Source organism: Boleophthalmus pectinirostris, unplaced genomic scaffold, assembly GCF_026225935.1.
Source record: "Boleophthalmus pectinirostris isolate CB_2022bp ecotype Guang Dong unplaced genomic scaffold, ASM2622593v1 HiC_scaffold_20, whole genome shotgun sequence".
Taxonomy (NCBI): Eukaryota; Metazoa; Chordata; class Actinopteri; order Gobiiformes; family Gobiidae; genus Boleophthalmus; species Boleophthalmus pectinirostris.
Window position 1 is genome coordinate 17,742,728 of NW_026571153.1, and position 12,726 is coordinate 17,755,453.

Below are 12,726 nucleotides of genomic sequence, written 5' to 3' on the forward strand. Positions count from 1 at the left end.
ATTTCTATGGATCTAGAATTGTATCAGCCAATTTTTTATTATTTTTTTTATTGGACTTGGTTGTGTCGTGTGCTGTAGTGTTTGTAGTTTATGTTTAATGTACTAAAAGATTGCTGTGTTCTAATGTAAAAGCCAGAAATCCAGATTGATTAAACACAAAATAATGTCATACATTTTAATAAGTACAGGTATCATTTACATTATGTACACCATTACACAATACTGACTTTATATAACAAGTTTTAATGTATTTACATTGTGGATGTAATCATATGTTGCAACAAATAAAAAAATGATATACAATAAATTCAAGTAGACGTGCCTTAATACATATTTATGATAATGGTTTAGACTAGAGGTATGCACGAACCACTTCACTGGTGAATGACAGTCCAAGAATACGTTTTTTACGCTCTGGGCACAACGCTGCTTGATATGAAACAAACTATACAAACACAGTATACATCAGTCCCAATAGCAAAAAGGTTATCACTGGAAAAAAAAAACTGTTCCTCCACAGTTATGCACATTCAGGTTTGGTCATTAGCTTTCAACAGAAGCCAACTCTAGTTTTTTCATCCTCAGTCTGTTTATGTAAAGTAGAAATTACATACAATATTAAAACATTCACAGCTTGCTTATCAGTGAATGTTAGGGAGTTCCCTCATCATCACCTCAAGTACAAAAAACAAAACCTTGCACCAAAAAGATGCACCCAGTTTTAGGCAACATTTTGACACACAGAGGTGGGTATTCTGTGACCTGATTAATATTTCTATCTGAAATCAACTTTGAATAAAACAATATTTTGAGCTGATAGTTCAGGCTGCAAAGGGTTCAGCAGGATTTGGAAGGTTTTTCGGAACACATTTTAAACCAAAATGTAAAAGTAGCAGTAGTACAGGTCTGGCTCTCCATCACATGGCAATATTCAAATGTGTCTCTTAGGGACAAGGTTTCCCACCCTTGGCCTTTGCTATGCACTTACCCTATGAGACGGAGGCTGCAGCTGCAATCAGCCTCCTGTCCTGCTTCTTGAGGAGCTGGATTCGGTTGTGAACATAAAACTTAATGGCCCTCCAGTCTCGCTGGTTGCACACCAACATTGGGCACAGCTGGAGGCATCGCTCACAGTCTGCTTTAGCAGGAACTCGATGCTCAAGGAGGTTCTGTTTTAAATGAGTCTCTACTGCCAAGCGCTCCGCCTCCGACCACGGACGCTTCACTACACCTCGCTTTCCTGAAAAAAAAAAAAAAAAAAAGTATAGAAAAGATCCAAGATTGGTTACCGTAATAATGAGAGTGACTTTACCCGTTTTCTGCGGCTTGGCCTTCTTTTTTGGGTCCTTGGGTGTAGGTGGAGCTGCAGGACGGGCTGCTGCTGGTTTCTTCTTCCTTGGAGGTCGCCCTCTGCCTTTTTTCTTCACAGGAACCTCCACCTTCTGCTTCACCTCCTCCTTCACCTGCTCAGGCTCAGATTCTTCTGAAAAGGATTCTGCAGAGTTGCCAGACATCACTGTAGAAAAAAGATTTTAATACAACTGTAACATTGTAAAATTGATTCTTTATGTGAAGATAAACTAATCACTATTGATTCTGTCTATATAATCACATTTATGCTGAAAATAAAATATGGGTATGGGTGACTGAAACAGTAAAACTAAAAAAGAAATCCCTGTAGAAGAACAATATTTAAAAAAAAAAAAAAAAAAGATTTGTAATATACAATTTTGTATTTTCTTACCATCCAATTCTAGGCAGATCTGCTGGAGACTCATTCCTCGGAACAGCACACCTTGCTTCTCTCCATAAAGTACAACACGACCCACACGACCCATGAGTGAATGATCCTGGATAATACTGGCACAGTTCTGAGTCACGTTATATTGCTGATCGAGAAAGTCCTCCAGGCGTTTAACCGCTGCTGACTGCCCCTCCCCCTCATCCAGCAACAGCAGCTGAGTGAGGATGGCTACCTGGCGCCGCGCTCGTGTGGCTGTCAGAGGTGCAGGGTTTTTAGCACCGCTGGCCCGAGCCAAGTTCCTCAAAAGGTCAGTTCCTCTTAGTGGCGTTGCAGGAGAATGGTAGGGCCTTGAGAAGACGTAGGGGCTCTGTGGATCAACTCCCACATTTGGACTGGTTTGGAGAAGCAGGTCTAAACAGGACTCAGAGTGTGGAGGCAGAATGAGCGGCTGGATGCGGCCTCTTTTACCCAAAACACTAGCGCGTGGCAAGTGACATAACACATGGCGTTCAAAGGGGGAAAGTAGAGCCTCCATACCTGAGGCGGGGCTGCTGGGGGAGTTTCCATGGGGCAAAGATCGGTTGCAGTAGTCTTGGATGGTGAGTTTAGCAACTTCACATTCACGGTGACGGTTGTAGAGAATGAGTAGGGATAAGCTGGAGTGGCAAAGGAGGCGCCAGGCTTCGGCAGAGTGAGGAGAGCGGGTGAGGGACTGGAAGGACGAGTGCTGCTGATGCCGCAGGTACCGGACCAGGCAGGAGAGAGAAGACAGGAGCGGGGACGTGTGTGGTTTGATAGAACTAGAAGGAAATACAACAGAAATAAATAACTCACCAAGGCTTTTGTCTAGATAAAATAACAATCAACAAATGGTAGTCACTAGGATTGGATACTGTGAAAAACATAAAAATGGCTTTGAGGTATTGTAATAACACTAGTAAGAAAAAATGATTGTTATACAAATATAATGTCAGGCAGACTGAATGGGAGACTTGTTCAAGGACAATGCACCTGACCTGTGGGCATTGATGTGCTTTTGGTCAGATATTGGGAACACACTTTTGATAAACAGAAAATATTTCAGAGGTTGCAGACAGTATTTTTTCCAAGCTTAATGTTTCACTAAATACAAAATATCTTGGTGCAGTTCTTGTAAAGTTGTTTTGTTTTTACAATTTTGTCATCTCCCATTAAAAGTTGGTTAGCGGTATGATCACACATAAATAATTAACTATAGAAAAACAGTACCAGTTGGAATTTATTATACCATTTTGTTTTTTTTTATTTCTAGATCATGGTTAGTGCAGTTTAGGTAGGTAATATTTAGTATTTTGTTTAAAGGTGCACTATTTAACTTTTTGGTTGGGGGTCTGTCACCTGCTTCTTCGCATGGAATGTTCCACAGTATGATTTTAAACAGGCTCTACTTTATATTTATTAAATCACAGGTGGTTTTATAGCTCAAAAATACCTAGAAAAACAGGTATTCAGACTGTGAGCAGGGTAACCTCTCCACAGATCTGACAGGTAACTTTGTGTGGTCTCCATGAATAAAGAAAGACTTAATACCATACTGTGAAACTTTCCAGACAAAGCAATAACATCTCCACGGAGAAAAGAATTTGACGAACCCTCCACCAGAAAAACACACAATGCACTTGTAAGTAAAAGCTGTAAATGAAATAAAAGAGTAGTACTCAGCTCTAGAAGTCAATAAACATACATACCTCCCCATCTCTCCATTCTTTTGAGCTGGTGATTCCTCTTCTCCAGCACTCAAGTCTAGATCTTCCTCTGGATCCACATTGGGCTCTGGGGTCGGGGGAGGAACCAACTCATCTTGATTTCCCAAAATGTCCACTTCAGATTTTTGAGGGCCTGTCTGATTCTCCTTCTTCAGCCTCCGTCCTCTCTTGTGCAAAGATGCAGGAGGAGATGGACTTTTAACCCTTTGAACAACAGGGGGAGCTGTATGGGGTTTTGAATTCCCTGAAGGTAAACCAGGTCCCTTTTTGCTGGGCTGCTGAGTGGAAGATGGCATTGAAAGTGAGAATGAGACTTGACTTGAGCGTCCTGCTGGCGATTCTCTTTCTCTGGAGAAAAGAGAGGGAGCGCTGGAGTGTTGTGGTACCGTGAATGAATGGTTTTGGGATGTAGAGGTGGACACTGCAGAGTGATTGTGCGTGATATTGCCATTTGAGTGATTATGAAGGTGAGCCATTTCCATTGCAGTCCTAACTTCAGGCTGGTTGCTATGGTACTTCTCCAGGTGGCGTGCCAGAGAGCGGAAATTGCGCCCACAGTAAGGACAATGCTGGCGATGATTCAATACTGTGCTACTGGAGCTGCTGATGTTTATGTTAATGTTATTGTTGATGTTAGTAGTAGGCGGGGCTATAGTGCTCAGAGGTGGTTGAACTTGGGACCTAACCGCCGGTGCAATAGGTCGAGAGAAAGAGGAGCACGGGCGACCCGGTCCTCTATGTGATGTAGTGGGGGAACTTTTCTTTTTAGAGTTTACGGACATGGGGATCTTGCGTTTTTTGCGGCGCCGAAGCATCCTGCCTCGAATGTCCTCAATCTCCTCCTCTTCATCGTCGTCATCATCATCTTCTTCCTCCTCATCTTCCTCGCGGTCCGAGTCACTGGCCTCAGAGAGAGTCAGCGGGGAGGAGGACGGGGACAGGGACCAGGATGGAGTGAGGTAATCTGACACAGAGAGGGACAGTGGGTGTGGGCCAGGGTTGTCCTCCTGGTAGAGTGCAAAGACACAACGCAGACCAGTTAATCTAGTTGACAGAACAATTTAGTGCAGGCAGCTTACATATATTTTAGATTTGGATCAGCAGCACATTTCATATAAGCCCAACAATAGATGAAAAATTGAAAAGGTTTAGAAATTTTTTTTTATAGTCATAGTTTCAATCACATCCTGGTTTAGACACACCTTTTTTTATTATTAACTCAAGACTTCAACATGTGAGGGTTTCCTGATATTTATATGTTCATTAAATATTTGAGCTCACCATTGCATTGTCACCCCAGTCACCAAGGCTGTAGTCGACAGTGATTTCCTCCCCTTTAGCGATGTCACGTATCGCTATGACAACCAGCCGTACCTGGGAGCCACAGTGAACTTCCTGAATACGACAGTTTGGAGGAGGGTGAAACAGCACTGGGCCCCCAACACCAGCACCTCCATCCTCCCCAAGCTCTGGCACACTAATAACCCACAGACCAAAACAATGTTTAATTATATTGCAAGTTTAGGCAAGTTTAATTTTATTATTTCCATCTTACCAAAGCTGGGCCGGATCAGGAAGGTAGTATGGACTTCCAGGTGGAGCCAGGTGGTCTTCTGCTCCCTCTGGGTACTGGCCCTCACCTGAGAGATAATCCCAGAAGGTAAATTATGTGTCACCAGTATCAAACATTTTTGGCCACACCCACACAAAGTAATCATTTTTAATTTTCAGAGTACAGCAGACCTACCAGGACTGTAGCTGTGTTCAGACAAGCTCTCCTCCTCCTCATCTTCTGTTACATACACTCGGTCACACACCTTCACAGGAGTTCCCTTTCTCTTTCTTCCACACACCCGACTGTAAAAGTAGAAGACAAAAATAACAGCTAAATAAATAAGCGCAAGGCCCCAGGATGTGGACAGGGCTGATATAAAATGCTTAAGACAAACTCTGTAATTACAGATAAATACACTGCGTCTATAGCATAGCCATTTAAAAAATGTGCAGCACATATGGATCTTCTCAATCCCAGTGTTAGGGGTGCATGTGGGCAACCAACCGTGACCACGGAGTGACCAGCTGAGAGACATGGTTCACAGACCACTGGGGTAAAATGATGGTAGAGAATGCAAAATAAACAGAAGGATGCAGATATTCCTAATGGGTGGAACAACAAGGCACATTCCGAGTATGTGCTAGCATGCAATGTTGCTAAGGGCTAGCTGATTAGCCCCTAATAGCTAACATCGGGACTTTTACTCTCGTCAAACATAAGAAAATCAACAACGACTCGACAATTAACAGTGTATAAACGTGGCAAAAGATAGGTGCACGCAGAATATCCACGATTATACCAAACAAACTACCCGGAATACAGGTTTTCAGGTGCTTTTTCTGCATATTAACATGAAACCGTGCACAATATACTCAAATAGTAGTAACTCAACAAACGTGCATTGTGTGCACAGCAGCAGTGACCTGGATACACCCGAACTGCACTCACCCCCGCGGTGGCGGCTTGCTGCCATCCCCGTCGCTGTCGAGGGTCGGGGGCTCCCGGTAGTCAAAAGGCGAGCGTACACTCTCCGCCATTGCTCCCTACAGGAGCCTGCCTCTCAGGCTCCTGTAGGGAGCAATGCGCATGTGCACAACATCAACCATCTATCATCTGCCAAAAACATCACAATCGCTCCCCATGTATAAAACAAGTACTGTATTGATCTTATTTCTCATTTTTATTATTTTACTCAAACTGCTCGTTATAGTCACGTTTTTGTAGGCAAAGTGGAAGTCTAGAGATCTAAGGAGTTACATTGGTTTTATTTTTGATACACACTGTAATCTATAACAATAAAAAAAATAATCAACAGTGTTACAAAACGAATGAAGTCACAGCTAATTTGCACACGTGTGTGTTACAAATATTACAGTTTAGGATAATATTTTGACAACTATTAAAAGCTTTACTGCAGCTTCTCCATCTGTTCACAATGCATACAATACAATAATGAAGCTTCAAGATGAAGCCCTTGACAGTGTAGCAGCACATTCAAGTATACAGTATTACCAGGAGAAATGTGAGCAGCAAACATTTGATCACAGTAAACTGTGCCAAACCAAAACAACACAGGCATTCCATCTACTATCAAAACAGGAAAGTGATTGGAATAAATACTTTTAGTAAAGGAATATTAGACTTGAAATAGATAAAGAGTACAGGACTTGGTTGCACTTCAGTCACAGTATAACAGTCATGTTTTGGCTACATTCTAAGTATAATGCATTTGTTAGTGTCAGTTACATAAATAAAATAAATACAATGTTATATCCAAAAGATAACACCTAGATCAGCCACTTCACAATTCAAACTTTTTAAAGTTAAAACTCTATTGGTAACTGTGGGAAAGTGAAGGTCATTTAGCACTTACTTTAGAAATACCATCATCTTGCAAAAGCTGTCTGAAAAGGCTTTGTTCAAGGAGTTTTGTAATGTTTAGTTAAGTAGTACATTTCCTCTTATATCAAGTGTTCGCATGCCTTTATTCCACACAGTTTTATTTTAATTTGGAATATTTAACAGGGAAAGCTGGCTGTTAGTGTCGCATGAGTTCATTCAGAGCTGCTGAGTTTAGTTTTGGTCTTTTCCCCCCCTCTCCGAGTGGAGTTTGTAAAGAGTGTTTGCTGCATGGTCAGCCCAGTGGACAAGCTCCAACAACACTCTATAGGTCCACATTTTCAGTGCAAAGACCCCAGCAGAACCATCGACTTCCTGTGTAAGACAGTAGGAACATTTGTAAAATTCACAAATCAGGTTTTATTCTCAAAGTTAAAATATTGAAATAAACTCCAAAACTGCAAAATGTATTATTTAAACACTGTCTGAACCTTGATGCATAGATTTCCCCAAATTTCTCGCATGAGAATTGTCTCTTATACTAAATGAGTTTTCATAATTATTAGTATATTTATTGTGTTTCTTCTGTGAAAGCCCGGTTTGTTGATGTGGTATGCCATTGTTTGTGAATCCTTTGTACTGTGGGTGTTTGGGATGTTGCATTCCTAAGTTCAGACATTTGTAGAGAAAACAGCGCTAACTAAACCAAATTAGTGCAGCTAATGTTTTGTTTCAATATATAAAACTAAAGTCTTACAGTACAGATGTGAAATGCCATTAAAACACAGACTTACTCAAAAAAATTGCAATGAAACTTGCATTGAATAGTTTTTCAACTAGATACTTTCTACTCCACTACATTTTTGAACTGGACTGAAAAGTAAAAGTATTTTTTATGATTGATTGAGACCTGCTAAAAGGGCTGAGGGTTTATTTTATTTTTAACTAATTTGTAGTTACAAAAATATACGAATACAGCTAGGAAAAAAATCAGTCCATTCAACTGTTTCTATTGAACAAAATTCATACGTTTGAAGCTTTATTAGACCTCAAAAACTGCTCGAAATAGTTTTATTTTTTACCCTTGAAGTAAATTTTTTAAGTACTTCAAGGTTTTTACGTATGTTGATTTTTTTCATGTGATACTTTTACTTGAGCATTTCTTTGCTCTGATATTTGTACTTTTACGTAAGGTAACAAAATTTAGTACTTCATCAACCACTGTTTGAATAACACATTCAGAAATTGTGTATATAATTTAAATAATCATTTGATTCATTACAGAAAAAGGGTACTAATGATTGAATTAACAGATAAACAAGGAAAAGCACAGAGATTAAATATGTGGCTCTATTCCTGCATAAGATGTGTCCCGTACCTCTGTGCACTGGTGGTCTGGAGTGACTTCCAGGATTGTCTCTTCAGTTTGCATCAAGGCTTTGGTGGTGTGAAGTAAGTACTCAAGCCGCTGGCGGACGTTTTTCCTCATGCTTTCATAGTCTCCCTCCAACTCTCCCCACTCCTCCTCTTCCTTCAGTATGACAGAGTGAATGAGCCCCAGACACTGCCGCAGTGCTGAGTGCATCACCAGTACCTGCTCCTCAGTGCTGGGCTCTTCGGACTCTGCAGATAGGGACACTATACGACCACCATCGGGGGTGTAGTCCTCAAAGAACGACTCCTTCTCCTTCTAAAAGCAGCCATTATCACTTTGTTAAACTAAGAATCACCATAATAAGCACTTGTTTTGTTGTTTTCGAGACTAATTTCACACTTGACAGTGAAAAGTGTAGGCTAATTGATGTATGAGACAATAGCCCTTACATGACTGCGGGTACAGCAGGATGCGGAAAGAACTATTGAAGAACTATCGATAAAAAGAGGAGACTGTGTCTAGTGCAAATAACACAACATAAAGGGAGACAGGTCTTACAAATAGCTGGAGAAGATGGGAAGATTCGTGGTGCAGCAGCCGAGCGAGAGCCACCGCTCTGCCCGTCTGACCAGCGCCAGACCCCGGCTGCTCAGACTTGTCCTCGGTTATCTGGCTCAGCGTCTCCGGCGCTGCCATTTGCACTTCAGTCCTGTTCTGCCTGCGGGCTACCAGCAAACTAGACGTCGACAGAGCGACAGGTTATTGTTGTACCGAACCGAACCTCGGTTCACTGTTCAGCTGCGAAGTTTGTCAGGGCAAGCCGGTGGTGATGGTGGTCCAACTCCGAGCAGAGTTCAGCAGTGGCCCGGCGCTGAAGTGCAGGGTTCCTGTCACATATGCACTGAGCGCTGTTGGTTCCGTGAGCTATGGGGGCGTTTTAGGGGGATGCACCATGGGATGCACAGGAGAGCACGAAATCCCAAATAGCGCCACCGTGTGGTCCACCCATAGAATTCTTAATCCAGTAGTGTTGAAAAACGAGAGGTATTTTAATGTCAACCACCCATTTTGATTATTTGATCTCGTTCATCTTAAACTAAGACATGGTTTTCACTATAGCGACTGGACAGTAAAACAGGGCATTTAGTTCATAGGCCTGGAGCTGATTCAGTGGATGCAGTTTGAGCATACTCTAATCATTGTCTGACAAGTTTAGGCACACACCATGGAAGTACTAGTAATATAAAATCATGTGTCAAGTTCAATGACCCACAGTCCAAGTCGATCAAGTCCCGACTCACCAGCATACCAGACTCCGAGCGCCTATTAACCTCTTTTTCACATCAGTTCATCAAATTATAGTGACTGAGTGGACATGTCTCATACCTGAAATAACTTGCCAAAGGATACACTACTCCTGCTTAGTTATTCTCCAGAGAAGGGCCTTCTCATAGCCTACCTGTGCACGGGATCTAAGGGGCAGGCTTATTTTTCGGTTATGAGAACCCAGCAATAGGCTATTTCCTCTCGTCACAAGGGGGAGACAAAGCTCCAGGTTTTACTCGTTTTTTGTGCTTTTCGCAGTCTGTAAAATAGGAATTGTGGCCTAATTTTATTACAGTAAAAAGACAAACGATTATAGCAAGAATAAATTATCCAGTTGTAAGATTCATGTTAGGTATCCAGCCCATTAAATTTAATTATTTTAAGTGGCTCGCAATTTTAGGTTTGCCTGGAGGACACACCGCTGCAAAGAGATATTGTGGATATGCCTGGGAAATTTTAAGCAGCCTTGGGCTACTGTAGCTTAAACATAAATAGCCTATGTTTAGTCTAATCTAATCACCTCATTTTGTTATTCCATCAAACACTGTATAACACTGTTGAACAATTTATCCCATAAAAGACCTATTTCACCTATACACAGATGTACATTTTTGCTGACAGTGAATTATACACAATTCCGGATCCGATATTATACAGCAATATGGTGAGTGGTCAGTCAGAACGTTGAGCTCGTATTATCACAATCACAAACATTTTTTAATGAGTAGACGTGTTGTCTACTCCTCAAGAGTAGACATATTCTATGTAATTTTATTACACTGATAACTAAGTCCAGGTAAATAGTGAAGAGTGGACTATATTTGAGGACAAAGAATGGCCCACTGTAAAAAGTAAATGGAACATTTTGAAAACACATGCCTACGTTTGTAAGGCTTATCTATGGAGATGTAATATACACTTACTAACACATGGTGGTGCTGTTCTGTAATGATGTCAGCATGTCTCATATCCAGCAAGCAGTGAAACTACATCTGCAGAAGTTGATTGAACAGTGGAAGAATGTTATCATGTTTGTGAGATCATTTAAATTCAAGATCCATCCATCCATTTTCTTCCACTTATCCTGGGCCGGGTCGTGGGGGCAGAAATTCAGATTCAAGATATTGTTTTATTTGCAAAAGCAACCTAAAAAATAAACAGGCTGGCAACTACAGATATAAGAAGTATGCAGATGATGTAGGTCTATTGCCCTTATAATTACACAAATAAAAATAAAATGTAATGTAAAATGTAATATAATTTTGGAAAGGGACAAAATATACACCTCCCCCATCCTCACCTCTTTTCTTTCTTCTTGTCTTGTATTTGGTTTTCAAGTCTGTTAAAAGAAATAGTACAAACAAATTAAGAAAAAAGTATCAAAACATGTCCAGAGGGAAGTAATCTTTTTTTTCATTGCTCAGTACTTTATAAACATACAATATAGCCTACATATGGCATAGTCTGATGTTTGTGATTTTTTTCTAAATATTTAAAGTAAAATATGTCTTTTAGATTAATCAAATACAGATATCATTCAGATGAACATAATTAAAGATTACTGGTTTGTATCAGTGTAAGAATACCAAAATATGTGGTAAAGGGAGTGCCTTAATAACACTAAGTCAACAATGAGTGACATCACAGAACTTTTCAAAACATTTTAGTTCAATGTATCATCAGCTACACGTCACATGCTATGAGGGTATATTAGGAGGCAGGTGCCCTTCAAAGTGAACAGATTGGGAGAGGCACTTACAGATTAATCATCACATTGAGAAGAATTAAGCCTTATTTGCTTTTTATTGTGAGTATAATTAAATACTACATCTTATATACAATTGAAAAATACAACCGTAATTTATTGGTATGTTTTGTATATCTTTCTTAATAAAGGTTTGCAGACAAAATGGGGAGTGAAAAAGTCAGAACAGTGCTATTAATTATATTGGGTAGGTAAAAAATTACTGAAAATCTTGTTATATAACCTGCATTTTGGTCTACAGCTCATAGATACAGCATTAATTTAAACATGTTTTTTTTCTTCTAATTCTAGTACAAGGAGTAATTGTGGACGCTCAAACCATAAGTACAGTTGCCCCTATAACTACGACAGCTGCCCCCACAACAACTACAGCTGCCCCTACAACTACAACAGCTGCCCCGACAACAACTACAGCTGCCCGACAACTACAACAGCTGCCCCTACAACAACTACAGCTGCCCCTACAACTACAACAGCTGCCCCTACAACAACTACAGCTGCCCGACAACAACTACAGCTGCCCCTACAACTACAACAGCTGCCCCTACAACAACTACAGCTGCCCCTACAACACTACAACAGCTGCCCCTACAACTACACTACAGCTGCCCCGACAACAACTACAGCTGCCCCTACAACTACAACAGCTGCCCCGACAACAACTACAGCTGCCCTACACAACTACAACAGCTGCCCGACAACAACTACAGCTGCCCTACAACACAACAGCTGCCCCTACAACAACTACAGCTGCCCCTACAACTACAACAGCTGCCCCTACAACAACTACAGCTGCCCCGACAACAACTACAGCTGCCCTACAACTACAACAGCTGCCCCGACAACAACTACAGCTGCCCCTACAACTACAACAGCTGCCCCGACAACAACTACAGCTGCCCCGACAACTACAACAGCTGCCCCTACAACAACTACAGCTGCCCCGACAACTACAACAGCTGCCCCGACAACAACTACAGCTGCCCCTACAACTACAACAGCTGCCCCGACAACAACTACAGCTGCCCCTACAACTACAAAACAGCTGCCCCGACAACAACTACAGCTGCCCCTACAACTACAACAGCTGCCCCACAACAACTACAGCTGCCCTACAACTACAACAGCTGCCCCGACAACAACTAACAGCTGCCCCTACAACTACAACTACAGCTGCCCCTACAACTACAACAGCTGCCCCGACAACAACTACAGCTGCCCCTACAACTACAACAGCTGCCCCGACAAACAACTACAGCTGCCCCTACAACTACAACAGCTGCCCCTACAACAACTACAGCTGCCCCGACAACTACAACAGCTGCCCCGACAACAACTACAGCTGCCCCTACAACTACAACAGCTGCCCCTACAACA

General features: G+C 41.6%; 1 protein-coding gene and 1 long non-coding RNA gene across 3 annotated transcripts; one reads left to right on the forward strand and one right to left on the reverse strand.

Moving 5' to 3' along the window:
• Positions 1 to 161: 161 nt before the first annotated feature.
• On the reverse strand, positions 162 to 6,118 carry LOC110159340 (uncharacterized). 2 transcript variants are annotated; one of them, XM_055156154.1, is made up of 8 exons: positions 5,993 to 6,118; positions 5,237 to 5,346; positions 5,045 to 5,129; positions 4,771 to 4,966; positions 3,472 to 4,496; positions 1,745 to 2,544; positions 1,313 to 1,495; positions 162 to 1,240 (listed from the first exon to the last, which is right to left on the reverse strand). In XM_055156154.1, exons 1-8 carry the CDS (start codon positions 6,079 to 6,081, stop codon positions 990 to 992), a joined length of 2,739 nt encoding a protein of 912 aa, XP_055012129.1. In that variant the 5' UTR covers positions 6,082 to 6,118; the 3' UTR covers positions 162 to 989. The 2 variants fall into 2 exon arrangements, with proteins under 2 accessions (XP_055012129.1, XP_055012128.1); XM_055156153.1 differs by having other exon boundaries at positions 1,313 to 1,516.
• A 5,189-nt stretch (positions 6,119 to 11,307) lies between these two features.
• On the forward strand, positions 11,308 to 11,846 carry LOC110159361 (uncharacterized). The gene is made up of 3 exons (XR_002318725.2): positions 11,308 to 11,391; positions 11,481 to 11,536; positions 11,641 to 11,846. It is a non-coding gene; the product is annotated as an uncharacterized LOC110159361 (long non-coding RNA).
• The last annotated feature ends 880 nt before the right edge of the window (positions 11,847 to 12,726 follow it).